This window comes from Meriones unguiculatus, chromosome 1, assembly GCF_030254825.1.
Source record: "Meriones unguiculatus strain TT.TT164.6M chromosome 1, Bangor_MerUng_6.1, whole genome shotgun sequence".
Lineage (NCBI taxonomy): Eukaryota > Metazoa > Chordata > Mammalia > Rodentia > Muridae > Meriones > Meriones unguiculatus.
In genome coordinates, this window is record NC_083349.1 from 41,439,891 (window position 1) to 41,457,384 (window position 17,494).

Consider the following 17,494-nt stretch of genomic DNA (forward strand, 5'->3'; position numbering starts at 1 on the left):
ATGACAAGGGGTGTCTCCTGGAGTAAATGATGGTTCCTACCGCTGGCCATACAGGAAGACTCGAAAGAAATACATTCTTCTCTTTTACATAAATGGGTTTGAGTATTTGTTACTTTTTTTTAAACAGCCGATCTTTTATTAAATCATTTTTATGTATGTTAGCATTTTGCCTGCATGGATGTCTGTATGAAGGTGTTGGATCCCCTGGAACAGGTGTTATGACCTATAACAGACGGTTGTGAGCTGCCATGTAGGTGCCGAGAATTGAACTTGGGTTCTCTGGAAGAGTAGCCATTAAGATGGCTCTTAACCTCTGAGCCATCTCTCCTGCCCCAATTATTACTGTTACTTTTATTAAAGTATAACTTACAAAAATTAGATTCATCATCTTTTAAATTGTAATTGCACAGGTCCATGGATCCTAGCAAGTCTATACAATTGTGTAACTACGACCATCACCAAGACACTAAGCCTTGTTATCTGTCCAGGTTGCCCGTTGCTCTCTAGCCCTTGGACTGCTTTTGACAACAGATAAGTATTTTAAGCCATGAGAAATAAAAGGAGGTTATTTAAGCAAACACCTCCTGCACAAACCAAAATGAAGCTACAATTAACGGCATACCACTGAGTTACTGGAAATCTCTGAAACCTTGCTTTAGTCTTTGACCCACTCAATATCACGATAATGCTAAGAGGATTCACCCAGCATGGAGAAATCTGTCAATGGTCAATATGATTTCCCAAATGCCAAGGGAAATCGTATTGCATCAGAAAGGGCTGAGGATGGGGTTCTGAACACTTTTGCCAATCTCACTGCCATCCAGAACAGCATCAGGAACGACAAAGAATCCTTACAAATATAGCAGACCTGAGAGGGGACTTCAGAAGTCATTCATCTTTCCGTTCACTTGGGAGGAAAAGGAAAATGACATACTTTGAGGCTCAGGTCACTTAACCAACAGTTTTCTTACAGACTCACAGAGCATAAACCTAAGAGGACTCTGAAAACTTGAAAGAAAGATGATTTATCCAATGTCTCTGAAGTCCGGGCACCTTCTATTCAGAAATGTTCACTTCCTCCTCACTCTAGCTATATACACAAATGCCCTCTGTTAAGCCACTGTCCCACCTGAAACCCAACGCTTAGAATTACTGGATATCAGCCAGGCATAGTGATGCACACCTGTAACCCCAGCACTCAGGGGGCACAGGCAGATGTATATCTGTGAGTTTGAGGCCAGCCTGGTCTACAAAGTGCGTCCAGGACAGCCAAGGCTACAAGGAGAAACCCTGTCTCAAAAAAACAAAAGACAAACAAACAAAAATAGTGGATAGCAGGCACAAACATTCTCAGCATCCTTTCCAGGAGGTGAACACAAAATCCACACAGGAAGGAGTGCTAAGCAGCTGCTAAAGCAGTGGTTCTTAACCTGTGAGTTGCAACTAGTTGGGAGTCCAGTGACCCTTTCACAAAGGTCATCGAAGACCATCAGAAAACAAACGCTTACATTACAATTCATTACGGTGGCATGCTTACAGTTATGAAGTAGCAGCAACGAGAATTTTGTAGTTGAGGGGTCACTGCAGCATTAGGAAGGTTGGGAACCACTGCTCTAAACTTCCTTACAGCGGGCAGGATCAGTGCTCCTCCTGTTTACCGAGGCGTGCAGACCATCCTCAGCTGAATCCCAGGTTGGAGCAGATTTTAATTATTAGCCAGTAAGTGACTGTGTGTCATTTCCCCTCACATTAAGTCACACATGACATGGGCTTCAGTATTGCTAAGCTCCCACACACAAATGTGCATGAAAACCACAAATCAAGCACAGTTTATAACACCCAGATAAGGCTGGGTCCTTAGGCATCCTTTGTTCCATTCTTACGATTTGGGTCTATTTTCCCTTGTAGCCAAGTGGTAGCATCACAAAGTTTATCCTGGTACAAAAGTCTGTTGGCAGTGCATAGTAATCTCTCAGAATCATATGCCTTGATCTGTGGTGTTCTGCAGGCAATTTTCCCAAAATGGTAAGTACCAAAAAGTAAAGGAATGCCACTCATTCATTTAATAAGTGTACATAAAAACACGTACTGTGCCAACTTATGAGGCAAGGGACAGTGTTTTTAGTTCCTGATATTACAGTGACAAAGAATCCATGGAGAACAAGTCTCATGTTCTGCTTTAAGGTGGAGGAGGGTCTTTGATACCAAAGACTCACTGAAAAGGTAATGCTGGGTTCCAGACTTAAAAGGACAAGAATAAGATGGGGTTGAACAGGCCAAGACAGCGCTCTTCCCACAGAGAAGCACCTGGGAATTCGCTAAAGAGGTAGGTCATAGACTAGGGGAACCATGAGCAGCATGTATCTAGAAGGCAGAAGGAGACTGGAGGGTGAGAGGACGGAGATCATTATCTCCCTCCCCCCCTGCAAGCTCAATCCCTGGGCAACAGCCATCTTCACAGCCCTAGAGCCTACTGTGCTGGGCTACCTTGATCCTTGCCCTTGACCCTCCCAGTCCTAGGGATTCATATCTGTTATTGCTAGTCCATTGGCACCCCCATTCTTTTCTGAGCTTTTCTAACTTCATTCATGCCTCTGTAGGCCATTAGATTCTCTTTGCTAAGCCTCTTCTTTTTAAGATGTGCTGCATGTACCTCTATGCGGAGGTATGTGCACATGAATGGAAGGCAAAAGAAGGTATCAGCTTTCCAGGAGCTGGACTTAGAGGCGGTTGTGAACTGACCAATGTGGTTGCTGGGAACAAAACTCGGGTTCTCCGCAAGAGTAGCTCTGAACCAGTAAGCCATCGCCACACCTCTGTAAAACCTCTTCTCAGAGCACCACCTCCTTCTTGCCTTTGTCCTAACGGGTGTGAAGAGTTTCATGGCAATCTAAAGGCTTTCCTGCCTTTCCCCTCGGCTGTTTCAGTATAGGAGCCACGGCCATATTCATGTGCCGAGGCAAATGCTTCCATCATTCTGTTGCAAAAGGAGTCTGTGGAAGCTGAGTGGTCAGGCACTAACTCATGTCACTATGTTTCTCATTGCCATGTACATCATGGCTGATCCAGGAGATGAAACAGCACAGAGCTGTGGATGTGGCAAGGGTCAAGGTCACCATACATCAGTAGAAATGTGCATATTTGCAGGATTAACACTGTCTGAATTCCAGGAACCAGCTGAGCACGATCAAGATAAGCTACAGTCTGTATTTTAGACTGCGCATTGGCAGCCAACCACAGGCTCGGGGGTAAGTGTTTTCATATGTGTTATATGGGACTCCTTATCCCAGCCTCACAGGCCAGCCCAGCTGCATGTTTCTGATGGCCTGTGACCTACCTGTGACCTCCTCGGAGTCTTTCTGTAACTACCCTTTCTAAGCAAGATGCCTCCTCCTCACCAAGTTTTATGGTACCAAGCTCATATCCCCATGGCTTGTATTACAACTCGCGTATCTGGATTTGTTTTCTTACTAGACAATGAGTTTTGCCATAGCAGGAGACCACATCTAGGGCATAGATTGTGCTTAAAAAATATTTCCTAAGGAATAAATACTGAACATACAGGTGGCATTAAGGGAGAGAGAAAAAAAAAAGTTAAAGGTCAATAATGTGTCACTATCCTGTTTCTACATATGGACCTTTTGTGGTCTTGTTTGTAGTCAAAACATTCTCATAGCTGGATCCTTTGGATGTATTCAAGGATGCTAGTCTCCTCTGAGGGCGGACCTCTCCCTAGTGAGTAAGGCCTGAGCCTGCATGTTTGCCTCACTTTGCACAATGTTCGGCATGGCCCCAAGCACAGATGGGAGCTTCATAAATATTACTGAATGATGATGACACCAAGGATTATTTAATACCTCCATGTGGGTGGAGACGGACCTCGGGCCACAAATAGACTTTAAATGTGCTTTGCTTCTCAAATCATCCGCACCAGCGTGTTTTCAACAATGCAACTCATCTGTACCACAAATCAGACACATTCAGATGACAGAGTCCCCGAAGAATGCCATTTTCAAAGCTGAAACTTTACTATTTGGGGGGTAAAGGCAATCTTTGTTTCAGTGACACTGTGAGAATAGAAACTAAAGACAATGATGAAAGTCTTTCCCTGGGATACACCAATTTTATCTGTGAACAATGAAAGTTTGGGTAATTCATAAGTCTCGAAGGTGCCCTGCCTATTCTGAAATACCAAGAATTAAGTGGGCCATTGGATATACGTCAAGCATTCAACTGTTACCTTGGCATTTATGGATACAATCCTATGGTTTCATTCACCTAAAATAATAATCATAATCAGAACAAGTGACTTGGAAAACCACAAGAAACTGTTTGTTCACCAGGAAGAAAGAGGCTTATAAAGTGTCCATCATGAGAATCCACGAGGGAGCTACCCAACAGATCAAATACCCAAAACAAATCAGCACGTCAGAGCCCCACAGAATTCTGAATCCCAACCAGCAAGCATGAATAATCCTTTTAAACGCTCGCTCACGTATCAGAACGGGCTCTTTGTGAATCTCTAAGCAAGGCCTCTGGCTTCTGACTGAGCGGAGGTTTTCTTGGGAAAGTGGACAAAGTGAAATCGAGAGCTGCTGGGACATTTCCACAAAAAAAGAGAGAGGACAAATGGTTTCTGTTGTCAGAATGAAACTTCCTGCTCCCGTGTAGGGCTTGGGAAGCTGTTGTCTACTCCACAGGAGAGCTGGGCAATGTTTTCAGCTGTTGCGGCTGGGACCCCTCCGGATCCCTGAAAAGTTGCAGTAGTAACTGCATAGGGTCAAATCCTGCCAGTTTCCGGTTACCTGCAGGATCTAGTACAAGGCTCGTAACTTTCCTGATGCTTGGTTCATCCTTAACATGTAGAAAGGAATGACTGACACAATTTCCTCAAGGAACTATTGCCAAGATAAGTGAGGTATATGAAACTGGTTTTACGTAGAATCCTATAATATCAAATGAGCCACAGAAAGCCCAGGCTCCTTTCCTTGGGCTCCTACACCATATGGCCTTCCTCACACAGGCACATTCATACACATAAATAAAAATCAAAAATAATAAAGTAATTCTCTTAAAAAAAAAACCTACTTCGCTTACAACAGGATCAAAAGTTAACAAAAACTGTGAGGTATCTGCACTAAAATCTTCAAGTTTGTACTGCAAGGAAATGAAGAAAATCTATTTAGAAATATAGCCATGGATTGGAAGATCCAGTATTATTAAAATGTAATCCTCCTCAAATAGCTTCAAAGATTCAACACAGTCTCCATCAAGGCCCCAAAGGGGTCTGGTGTGAACTGACACATCAGTTCTAAAATGAATGTAGTAATGGAGAGAGCTGAGTAGATATATGTACTAACTAGACAAAAAATAAAAATGACTGAAGCATTGACCTGAATTCAGTGTACTATCTTTGTAAAGATCAACAAAATTAATTAGAATAGGTTGTAAAAAAAAAAAAACCCAATGGATTTATATGTGCGTGTATTATGTATTAATGTATATTCAGTAAATTTGTAACAAAAAAAATCATTACTATGCAGGGGAGAAAAAAATTCCTTCAATTAGTAGAGTTGGAACAGCTGAACATGGAAAAAAAAATGATCCTCAACTGTTACCTCACATCACATATAATAATGAACCAAAAACTGAAAGCATAAATATAAATGTTAAAACTGCAATTTTTCAAAAGAAAAACAGGGAATATATTGTTCTGATCTCAAAAATGTTGCATAGCAATTTCCTCTGAGAACCATCCATCTTGGTGGGAAGCTCATTAAGATTCAGGAAGTAAACAAGTCAATGGCTTCAGGAAGTCCCTGAAAATGGCCAGGTAAACCAGGCCCCCTCCCCCACAAGCATACTTAAGGTGTAAGGACTGTTGAGAGACTCTCAGATAAGCTGAGCTTTCTAGACAAAGCTCAGATTTAGCCAAGTCACCTGGAAGAAACAGATCAGCAGCTCCATAAAGAGGCTCAGACCACCTGAGCTGCTGGAAAGGACACTTTCCAGCCTACCGAACTGCCTGGAGGCTGTGCAGGGAGCTCCAGGCTTCCAGCTTCCATGATCTGTCACCCATGCTGGGTGGTCCTTGATGGTGTAGCTGTCTTTTAGTCACTGCTGCTTCTGTAAGTAACCCCTTATCCAATTTCTTGTAAGTAACCCCAATAAAACTCGGTTCACCAAGCTGGACTTTGGTGGTATCTTTTGGTCTGTTGTCATTCTCTTAAGTGGGATGAACAGGTTCAGGTCTCCCAGGAACAGAATCACACAACAAGAGTAAACAAAGATTTCTCATAGAAGTCAAAAGCATTTATAGTAACAATGTAGTTATTGAAGCACAAGAAAAAAATAGTAAACTGGATTTCATCAGAATTTAGAACCTCTACCCATCAAAAGACACTAATTAGAAAATGAAAAGCAGAGGCTGGGGAGATGGTTCAGTCAGTAAATTGCCTGCCTTGAATTCGATGCCCAAAATGCACATTAGAAAGCTGGGTGTGATAGCAGACTGGCAATCCAGCCCCGGGAAGGCAGCGACATGCAGATCCCCAGAACACTTGATGATTCCCAGGCTAGTGAGTGACCCTGTCTCAAAACGGAAATGTGGCTAACCTCAGGAATGATACCTGAGGTTGACCTCTGACATCCATATGTCACACACACACACACACACACACACACACACACACACACACACACGGGGAAGGGCGGAAGTTACAAGTAGGAAAAATACAGGCAATCCTATATTTGACAAAAGACTAATCAAAAAACATATAAAAACCTCCACAAATCAATAACCAAAAAATACAGTAGCCCAACTCTAAGTACAGGCAAACACCTTTTGAATGAATATAGAATGAAAGAAGGTAACAAGCAGCTGATGAGCACATGCAATAATTCAAAATCAGCTATTATTAGATGGTGAAATTTCCAACTATGATATAATAATATCTAACACAGAACAGCATGGCCAAAGTTAAGTTTGTCTCAACCCCCTGATGTCGGTGAAGATGTGAAGCAACAAGCTCCCGCAAGTGTGAGATAGAAAGCAGTTTGTCAGCTTATTTGAATGTTCAACTACCCTAAAATCAATATTTGCTCTTAGATATTTACCCAGGAGTGATTGAAATGTGTCATCAATGACAACAACAATAAAACCCTTAAATAGCTAGCAGCTGCAGAGAGCCCAGATGTCTGTCAGTGAGAAACTGGAAAAACAAATGGTGATATTTCCACATATTTGCATACTTCACAGCAAGGAGAGATGTGTCCATGATATACGCAATGATGAAGATAAATTTAAAAAAAAAAAAAGGAGGCTAGCATGGCAAAGGATGCCACCCATGGCTAGCTGAAAACAGGCAGGCCTCCATGGTGATGGTCATTATGGCAATAACTGTCTGAAGGAGCCAGAGAGATGGGAGAGTTGGGAAGTTTAATTGTAGCTGCAACGTACATGCACAGAACAAGATGCAGGACAGGTATAAGTTGAACCTGTCACCACAGGGAATGCCAGGGATGGGATGAGAGTCTGCTTTCTCATTGGTCTGTGCTTTCTAACTTTCTGCAATGCACGCTCCGCACCTAGAAGAATACACACTGTTGGAAAGCATCAGGCTCAGGAACAGGGCTGTAGCTTGGTGGTGGCACGCTTCCCTAGCGTGTCCAGGGTTCTGGGTTTAGTCCAGGTCTCACTATGAAGCCCCTCCAGAGTGAAGCTCCTGTTGGGCGCTCTCTGCACACCATCATTTCATCCTTACTCATTTCATCCTGTTTTTACTCACCCGATGAAGGCGGAAGCTGAGTCTTGTATGTAATATAATCTGACCTCAGACTCCATGCTCTTCTCATTTTACTTATATAAATACCTTCAGATTCAGGAAGACTACACATTTATGAGCTATTTACTACCTTTCAGTGAAATGCACACGGATGAACAACAACAACAAAAAAATATCCATGACAAGCCAATGACAAAGAAATCCATAGTAAAGGATTCTACTAATGTGACATTTGGAACAGGCAAGCACCATTGGTGACAGAAAGCATGACCTCATCCATACATCACCACAAACTATGTAAGGATGACACTGGGGCATCCCCATATTACATTTTTTTTTTTTAAAGTAAGACATAGAGAGCAAATACAAAAGAAGATCCCAGCTCAGGCCACCTGATTCTCACACTGCTACACCACAGCACAGCGGAGCAGGAAGAAGGACTGCCAGCTACCAACAGAGAGGCCTTAGCATCTGAGGCCTACCACTCAGTACTTCAGTCACAGCCATGTCCTCACTTACCTGTCCAGAGCCATGCTGGTTGGCATACTCCTCCCAAAGCCACGGACCCCCATCTGACGGAAATACGGAATGCAAGAGAGGTTGGCGGCGATGATGGCAAGGGAGTCCGAGGGACTCACAAAGAAGCCATTTTGGCCAAGGATCATGTAACGGTCCTGTGGGAAGGAATGTGTGAAAATTATCGGGGAGAAGCATCTGGTCTTCATACCCAGTTCCCATCATCAACACAAGCCACTTTCCTGCTACTTAAACAACCTAAAACGATTTGAATTGGCCAAAGAAAGCATAGGAAACCATATACATCCCTCAGGAGCCCAGAATCTTGATACGGCTGCAATATGAGCCACCTGTTGAGGTCTGTGCACAGCTCCTTCAGTGGCCTCCACGGTCTCAGTCCCCTCATCCCCACATGGATTGGAGAGCGGTTGGTAACTGATAAATAACTGGTCCCTGCATGCAGCACTCTCAACAAAGCCAGCGATGAATGAAAATTTACCGCCTGTCTATTTTTTAATGAAATAATTTCTCAATGACGTACATCAATCTGAAAAAGCTGCGGCCGTTTCACGGCGTTACCTAGCACTGAATGGCACAGTGGCGGCAGAGCCCCGCGCCCATGCATACCAGCTCCAGGGTCTCTGGTGTCTGACGCTTCTTCCAACACATGATGAGAGGGTCAGCAGCCTGGGAACCCTGGGAACCCCCCCCCCCCACTTACCCCATCAGCATCAAACGCAGCTCCAAATCCATATTCCCCCCCTTTCATGGCTTCCAGAAGGGTGGTTGCGTATGTCAGGTTTGGGTCCGGGTGCTGCCCTCCGAAGTCTTCTAGTGGAACACAGTTTATTGCGGAGTTGGCCGGGGCCCCCAGTTCATCACACAGAACTTTTCTTACGTAGGGTCCCATGACTTAAAAAAAAAAAATAGTTGAGAATGTAAAAATACTTGAAGAATATTCTTCCCTAGGTGTTTTCCTCTGGTTAGAAAGAGATACAATTTGCAAAATATCCCAGAAAAAAAATTATACAGTCATTTTTTAGGACACAATATAAAATAAGAATCATATTAGTTAATACCTACTGAGCACCTACCAAGTGCCAGGGACTCTGTAATGCAGATAAAAGATGTCAATCATCCAGTGAGATGAGGTTTTTTTTTTTCCCTTATGTTTTCCAAAAACATTGCCTTAAAGAAATCAATTCCATAATAATGGTTTATGACCTGCTGTGTTTCATGTATTAAGCGCTTCAACTGAGTGTATCAAAAGCAGTAAAGGGTACTAGTAATTCCCTTTGTACAACTGTTACAACATTGCCAAGTATATCATTAAGCATCCAAATTCCAGAAGCTTAGGATAAAACAAAGCACCTCTTGCAAAACAATGGATGCTAAGCAATGGTAGCAGTCCCATGGGCCAGGAATCCTGGCATTGAACCCCTATGTTCAGAACTGAAAGAATCAGATTAAAGAGGGCAAGGTGCATGAGTCTTACATTTCTTGGCTCTTATCTAATAGTGAGACAAGTCTAACCTACAGAATGAGTGAAGAGGGAAGTGTCTAGTTTGACTCAATGGTTTAGAAAAAAAAAGTGATACCCATAGGTGAAATTCCCAGAGAAAACAGTGTTTTGAGCAGGACTTGAAGGAAGAATATAAATTTGAGCAGGGGGACCACACAAGTGGAAGCCATTAAAATCAAGGGAGGAGAGCCTGTGATAGGATCACCATGCACTCACTCTGCCAGCTGAAATGTACTTTGCTGTGTTTTGTCCCAACACAATACAGTTCTCATGCCATGAACATCTCCTGCTTGTGACCCAGTCCCCACAGCCCCTCTTCCAGAGGAAGCATTGGGTTTCTTTTGGAAAACCACAGCTTTCTCCAAATCAGCCCATATGACTAGGATATGGCTAAGTCTCACTCCGTCATGGCTAGAGAGCTGACCTGCATCTGACGGCCAGTCTGTTCCCCAGTCCTCAACCAAGGTGACTGATTTGAAGATGAACATACAGTCTGAGACAAGCAATGAGATGCAAATATGGAAATTTGGGAAGAGGGAGATGTCTTTTCCCTGGGCCAGATCAGGCCAAGAGCTTGAAAGAGCTTCTCCTGGAGAGTTGGACCAGCCCAAGAAGAAGGAAAAAAAAAAAATCCCAACAATGGACTCTCAGAGCAGAGCCCAGAAAGGCTCAGATCCGAGTGTGTTCAGAGGTCCCAACTGTTACTCGGCATGCCAGGCAACCGAGGGCCACCAAAATCCTGAAGAATGCACTAAAAATGAGTTTGAAACAAAGAGCGAAGAGAAACCTCTTCATACAGGAAGAATGGCTTAAAAGAGATGAACAAGGTGGAGCAGAATGTCTGAAATGGAAGAGACTGACACTTCCGATTGCTGGTAGCAATGCAGAGGCGCTGAGATCCTCAGCATTACCGTGTGTATGTAAAGGGAGCAGCTATTTGGACAACAGCTGAGTTCTCATCTCATGTAGACTCAGCAGATACTTACCAGTGGACTCCACAATCCTGCTTCTAGAAATTCACCCCAAACAAATGGAAACATACATTTCCATAAAGCCTTTTTTGTAAGTATTCATAGCGCTTCTAGTTGTGATAGCCAAACACCAGGGGCCAAAGGGCTAATCTCTTTTAAACAGCAAAAAGATTGACAAACTGTGGTACATCAATAAAATGGGATACTACTCATCCGTAACAAAGAACAAGGGACATGAACACCATTAAAAAAAAATAGTGTTCTGAATGAAATGTGAAGCAAGACACCTGAGTTTATTCTTCCAATATATGACTTTCCAGAAGAGGCAAAACAATGAAAGCAGAAGAAAGATGAATAGCTGCCAGGCCCTGCTGAAACAGGGAGAGGGTTGACTAGAAAAGCCCAGTAAAATGCTTGTAGTCTTCATAATTGAAAAGCTAATAAAAAGCTATTTATTTGTGGTATTTCATAACAAGGAGATAAATACTAAAAATACTTAAAAAAATCACTCTAGTGACTGAAAGGGGTTAACACTAGAAATTAGGACACTGACTACAGGAAGGAGTTGAGCATTTAGGTTTTTCATGATAATTTTTACTCAGCTGTTAAAATTATAAAATATAGAAATATTTTTAAGTCAATACATAGGTAGTATCATTCTACCTCACACGCACATGGTACAGCTCCAAATTTATTTGTTTGGTTTTTGTTTTCACAACAAAAGATGGTAACTGGAGTCATGAAAAATTTTAGGACATTCTGTATATCTGAAAATGTACAGTGTCCTTAACAGTTCTTAACCGCTGCTTTTAGAAAAGTGCCAGCTCAGTGATTTAAGTATTTCCTCTCTAAAGGCCACATCGGAGGAGGGAGAAGGAGGAAGGAGAAAACAGGGAACAGGACATGAGCCTACCACAGAGGGCCTCCGAAAGGCTCTACCCTGCAGGGTATCAAGGCAGAGGCTGAGACTTATAGCCAAACTTTGGGCAGAGTACAGGGAATCTTATGAAAGAAGTGGGAGATAGTAAGAGCTGGAGATTTCAGGAGCTCCACAAGGACAGCAACAGATCCTAAAAGTCTGGGCACAGGGGTCTTTTCTGAGACTGATACTCCAGCCAAGGACCATTCGTGGAGATGGCCTGGAACCCCTGCACAGAGGTAGCCTATGGCAGCTCAGTATCCAAGTGGCCTCCATAGTATTGGGGGACAGGGACTGTCTCTGACATGAACTGATTGGCCTGCTCTTTGATCTCCTCCCCCTAAGGGGGAGCAGCCTTACCAGGACACAGAAGAAGACAATGCAGCCAGTCCTGATGAGACCTGATAGACTAGGGTCAGAGGGAAGGGGAGGAGTACCTCCCTTTTCAGTGGACTGGGAGAGGGACACAGGTGGAGAAGAGGGAGAGTGGGATTGGGAGGGGAGGCGGGAGGGAGGTACAGGGAGGATACAAAGTGAATAAACTGTAATTAATAAAAATAATTTTAAAAAAGAAAGAAAGAAAAGCTCAAGCTCACCTCCATGCATAGCATCAACGCGGATCTTCAGCTGGCTGGGCCCAGTCAGCAAACTCTTGATCGCATTAAAGTCAAAGATGGTCCGAAGGAGGTTGAGATAGATGTCAACAGGGTCCACAATCTCCACTGATGATGGGAAAATGGGGAGGGGGGGATGTCAGTAAGTACAACCCAAAATGATCTTCAGAGGCATAAAAAGAATACCTAGCCTAATGATGGGAAATTCTGTTCAAAAATCCCAGAATAACCTGCATGCTAAATGGGCAGAGAAATGTCCATCTACAGACAAAAAACTCAAATCACCGCACAAACAAAATGCAACGAGCTTTTCAGATAAGTAATGGTACAAATAACATCATTCTACTTTGATTTGCAAGGGAAAAATTAACCACTAGAAGAACTGACAATACAAACGTACTCTCTTCCCTGCCCAGACCTTCTCAACACCTCTCTCCCCCACCTGCACACACAACAATGCTAGCAGGCAATTCACAAACACGGAGATCTTTCCTGTGTGGTTAGCCAAAGAATGACTCAGCTGGTGTGAAATACATAAAGGAGTGACCTCAGCTGTGGCCTCTATTTTCCAAATATTATTATGTGCACTGGATCCAAGCACAGAATTGGTTATTCGGGGCAGCATTCTGATTTTACATGAACCCTCTTTCACACCGGACCTAGTACCTAATTTCCAGGGGAATGCCAAACACCTGTAGCTGCTCGGTAAACACAAAAGCTCTCCAGTATGTCACCAAGATGTCCAAGCAAACCTTTTTATTTAACTCATGGAAACCCAGCACACAAGAATATGGCAGCATTTTCAAACATCTATCTGACACAGTTAATGCTCAGAAAGTATTTTTCCTTGGAGGAGTAAATATTTGCATTTGGTAGAACTAAAATTTTGTCCAAAAAAAAAAAAAAGGTATTGCTTTGCTTTTTAAATTTGCAGTTACATCCATTTATCTCTTTAAATGTATGTGCAAGCATGCATGTGTGCATGTGTGTGTACACATTTGGGTATGTGCACATGAGTGTAGGTGCCTGCAGATGCCAGAGGCTTCAGATCCCCTGAAGTTGGAGTTGTGGGTGGTTATGCATGCTGCCTGGGTGCTGAAATCCAAACTCGGTACTCTGGAAGAGCAGTAAGTGCTCATAAATATAAGTCATTTTTCTAGACCTCAATAATTAATTTTTAAGCATTATATATATTACTTTTCAATGTCATATTACTTTGAAAATGAAATACACAAGCCTGGCACTAAAGACAGTATCAATCAACCTCCAATAAGTTTTCAGCGTATCCAGATACAATATTTAATATATGATATAAATTACCCCTTCATCTGGTCAAATACATGTCTCATAATACTTTCCTTATATTTAAATTGACATCTGAATATTCACTCAAATTTAAATACTTTTTAAGGAGTACAGACTATATTTAATCATCTGAAATGAGGACAATATTAATTCAGAGAATAATTAAAAACCACTGCCCCTCTGAAAATGCTTGATTTTATGCTTTAGACCTTTTACTTACTCTATAACATAAGATATTTGGGGAAATTTCATTCTGGTTCTTCCATCCTCAAATCATTTGCCTAAGGAGATTTGATAACCACAAGGGACAGTTCAAGGAAACAAAGATCAGGGAAAATTAAACACTCTCGTTATCTTATACATGCTCTTGACACCTTAAGGTGAGACACCAAGGACTATTTGTTTTCAATTAATTCAGGCATTACTCACCACTGAAAACAGTAGGAACGCAGCACAGAAATTATCTCAAAGTATTGTCTCCAAATTACCCTGGGGGGCCAGGAAACCCCCCTTCTACTTCAGGACCATCACCAGCACTTTAGAGAGGTCACCCTGGAAACAATGCAGCTACAGCAAGGGGCTCCGCAAAGACTCAAATCTCCCAAAAACTACACCACATGAGCACATTTGTGCATGCGTGCACCTCTAACTAGATTAATAAAAGTAGAAACTTCTCACTGGTGCAAAATTGGCATGAAGGTGACAGGGGTGACCAATTGCTTTTGGATTGGATCTGAGGCCTGCTCTGCAGGAGGGTTTTAATTCCTGGCACTATAAACCTGATCAAAGGCGCATAAGCCAGGAGATCATAAGCTCTAGGGGAAAATCTATAACAGTTATCTTGCTAAATGGACATGTTACCAAACTGCCAAGTAAGTATTTATATTATTTATATTTATATCCATTGATTAGTGCTGCTTTCGACACTGACCCCAGGAACTTCTTCTGAAGTTATAAAAACAGTAGTTAATGTGGGTCTCATGACTTGTCCAGCTGCTGATAAGAGGTTATTGAGTGCTCAGCCTGAAATAGGACATCTTTAGCTACCCCCTCCCCCTGCAAGGTACAGAGAACAATACGGAAGAGGAGGTAGAGACTAAATTACTTGGAAAGTAAGGACACCATTGTGATGCAAACTACACAATCTTGTAGAGGCACTAAAAGAATAAAATGTAGTTGTTCTTTTGCTACCCAAGTATCTTCTGTCCATTTTTAATTGCATAAAATGGGGTGAGGTGCACCTTCTTGATGTGACTATTGTTATAGTGTCCAAAAGAAGTTGGTAAAATAATAAACTGGGTTCTTCAAAAGTTTATTCACTCAGGCAAGGTCTTTCTGTGGAGCTATGACTGGCTTCCAATTTCTGACTCTGCTTCCTCAGCCTCCCAAATACGGTGGCTACACTGTATGGGAGACTACTTGTTTAATTCTTGAACAACTTGCCTCAGCACACTTGTTAGCAACTGAACTGCTTTGTAAAATCTCCGGAGACAGTACCGAGGAGAGAGCAGGTGATCAACCAGGGTGTGTCAGGCAGAACTGCGTGGCTCTTGCCTGGCAAAGAAACTCCTGTCTCCCATGGGAATTTAATGACGAGTTTGTTGGCTTGTTAGCTCTCTTAACCCACATCTCCGCCTTAATCGTTTAGAAATTACAGAAAGACAAGTTTTGGCAACCCGAGGCCTAATCCCTGTAGGCTATTTTGGAGTCAAACAAAAACCTTTTCCTACGTTGAAAATGATACAGTCTAGAGAGTGATTTTTAAAAGGGTCCAGATCTAAAGACAGAGGTTTCTCTCTGCACTGCATACACCTAACTACTTAACTACTTATCCAGGGCCACTCTTCAGGTGGCTAATTCAGTGATTCTCATGAGTAACCTCTCCTACAGAAACCACTGAGCACCAACCAGGACCCCCGCACTCCCATACACACCTAGACTCCTCTCGGAAGACTGCCCCACGCATGGGAATTTTTCTGACTATTTCAAAGTATCTGTTACCTCTGAATGGTTTGAACTTGTTCTCCAGGTCAAATTCTTGTCTTCCTAGTCGAGACAGGTCGATTCGAAGATCAGGACATATGGCATACTCCTCAATTGTTTTGCTGATCTGGTAGATTTTGTCTGAGACGGCATCTGGTGCAGGACCTAAAGTTTGATATGCAAAATGTGTTTCTTTTAAAGCCTCCAGACTTTCTATCAGAGAAACATTATCGGCTTCCTGCATTGGAGAGGAGGGACTCATTTGGTCTCTACACAATGAACAAAGATTCACAGTTCAATTAGACCATGAATTTCCCATGTTGTTTTCATTCACTATGGAGGATATCTCAACAGCCCTGCCTGTTCTGTGTAGACTAACAACCCACATGTTTGCTTTAATCCACTTCTCAGAGTGATACATACACTCTAAAAATAGTTTTACACCTGCTGGGGAGACCCGGTTATGTAATCAGCTTTATTCAGGATATGAGACACAAACAGGATATGCATTTGACAGAAGTGAGGAATTCCAGATTTAAACCACAGCTCCCCAAGTGCACCTAAAGAAAAAAAAATCATTTCTACTTCTCACTGTTGTCTCATTGATACATGCAGTCATCCAGCTAAATTATTGTGCCCAGTTCATACTCTCCATCACAACTTAGTTTGTAAAAATGAGAGGTAGCAAAAACTACTTGATTTCCTCAGAAGGTCAAATTGGTAACAGTGATGGAGAGAGATTTGAAATGAGTTGAGGATGAAATCGTTAGTTGGTTTCCTCCTCTTTTTAAACACATTGTCTTCACACAAGCCTTAGTTGTTGTTTGTTTGTTTGTTTGTTTGGTCTTAGAGAACGTTAGGAATTAAATAAATAAGTATGTTGAATGGCCTAAAATATAAAAGACAGCTAGGTAGTATTGTGTGTGAATTGTTCCTTTTTAGTTAGTAGTTTCTGACTATACTGTAACAAAGCTTGTTTCTAGATTCCTCTCATTTCCCCCTCCATAGAGCTGTACTATTCATTGATGACCATCCACCATATTTAGCTACTGAGTACCCAAAATGTTGCTATTCAGGCTAAAATTGTAAAGTGCTACAATTGTAAAAAACGCATATCAAAATTTTAAGTTAGTACAAGCAACAATGTAACAAGTTATATATTTTATGTTTATATACTGAATATATTTTATACTTATATAATATGTTAAATAATATTACTTAGATTTTAAAACATTTTAATAGAACAATTAGAAAAATTTTAAATAATATACACTCGTTCATAATACACTCCTATTGAACAAAGCTGCCTTCTTAGAATAAGAAGCAATGCCTATAAAGAGGAAAGGCAAACAGCTCAACTCGGGCATGTAGGGCAGAAGAGAGCCTCATAGGTTACATCAACAGTTACATCAACACGGAATGAGTGAAAACCTCAAGCACACAGAAGAGCCTGGGAGATGGATCGGTCAGTAAAGTGCTTTACCACACAGCCATGAGGACCTGAGCTTGGATCCTCAACAGTCACATAACGTAAAAGCCAGGCATGACAATTCACACATACAACCCTGGTGCTAGGGAACAAGGGCAGGAAAACAGGAAAAAGATCGAGTTCATTGGCCAGCTTGTCTGTCCAGTCAGTGAACTCCTAGTTCAGCGAGAGAGACCTTGTCTCAAAAGACAGTGGACAGTGACAGAGAAAGCTACCTGATATTAACCTCTGGCCTTCATGTTTGCACATTACTATATGTATGTACATACACACACGAACACGCACATACACATACACGGAGGGGAGGGAGGAAATTCAGAGACTTCTTCACTCCTTACAATTTAAAAAAATTTTTTTAATTGTTATTTATTTTTATTCTGTTAAATTGTGT

At 42.0% G+C, this 17,494-nt stretch overlaps 1 protein-coding gene across 1 annotated transcript in view; it reads right to left on the minus strand.

The window, feature by feature from the left end:
• The window catches only part of Pgm5 (phosphoglucomutase 5), a 159,921-nt gene that overhangs the window by 115,571 nt on the left and 26,856 nt on the right, over positions 1-17,494 (minus strand). Inside the window, exons 3-6 of the mRNA XM_021627444.2 lie at positions 15,633-15,779; positions 12,309-12,434; positions 9,022-9,212; positions 8,304-8,458 (exon numbers count right to left, since the gene is read on the minus strand). Coding sequence (XP_021483119.1) covers positions 8,304-8,458; positions 9,022-9,212; positions 12,309-12,434; positions 15,633-15,779 — 619 coding nt within the window. The remainder of the gene's footprint in view (positions 1-8,303; positions 8,459-9,021; positions 9,213-12,308; positions 12,435-15,632; positions 15,780-17,494) is intronic.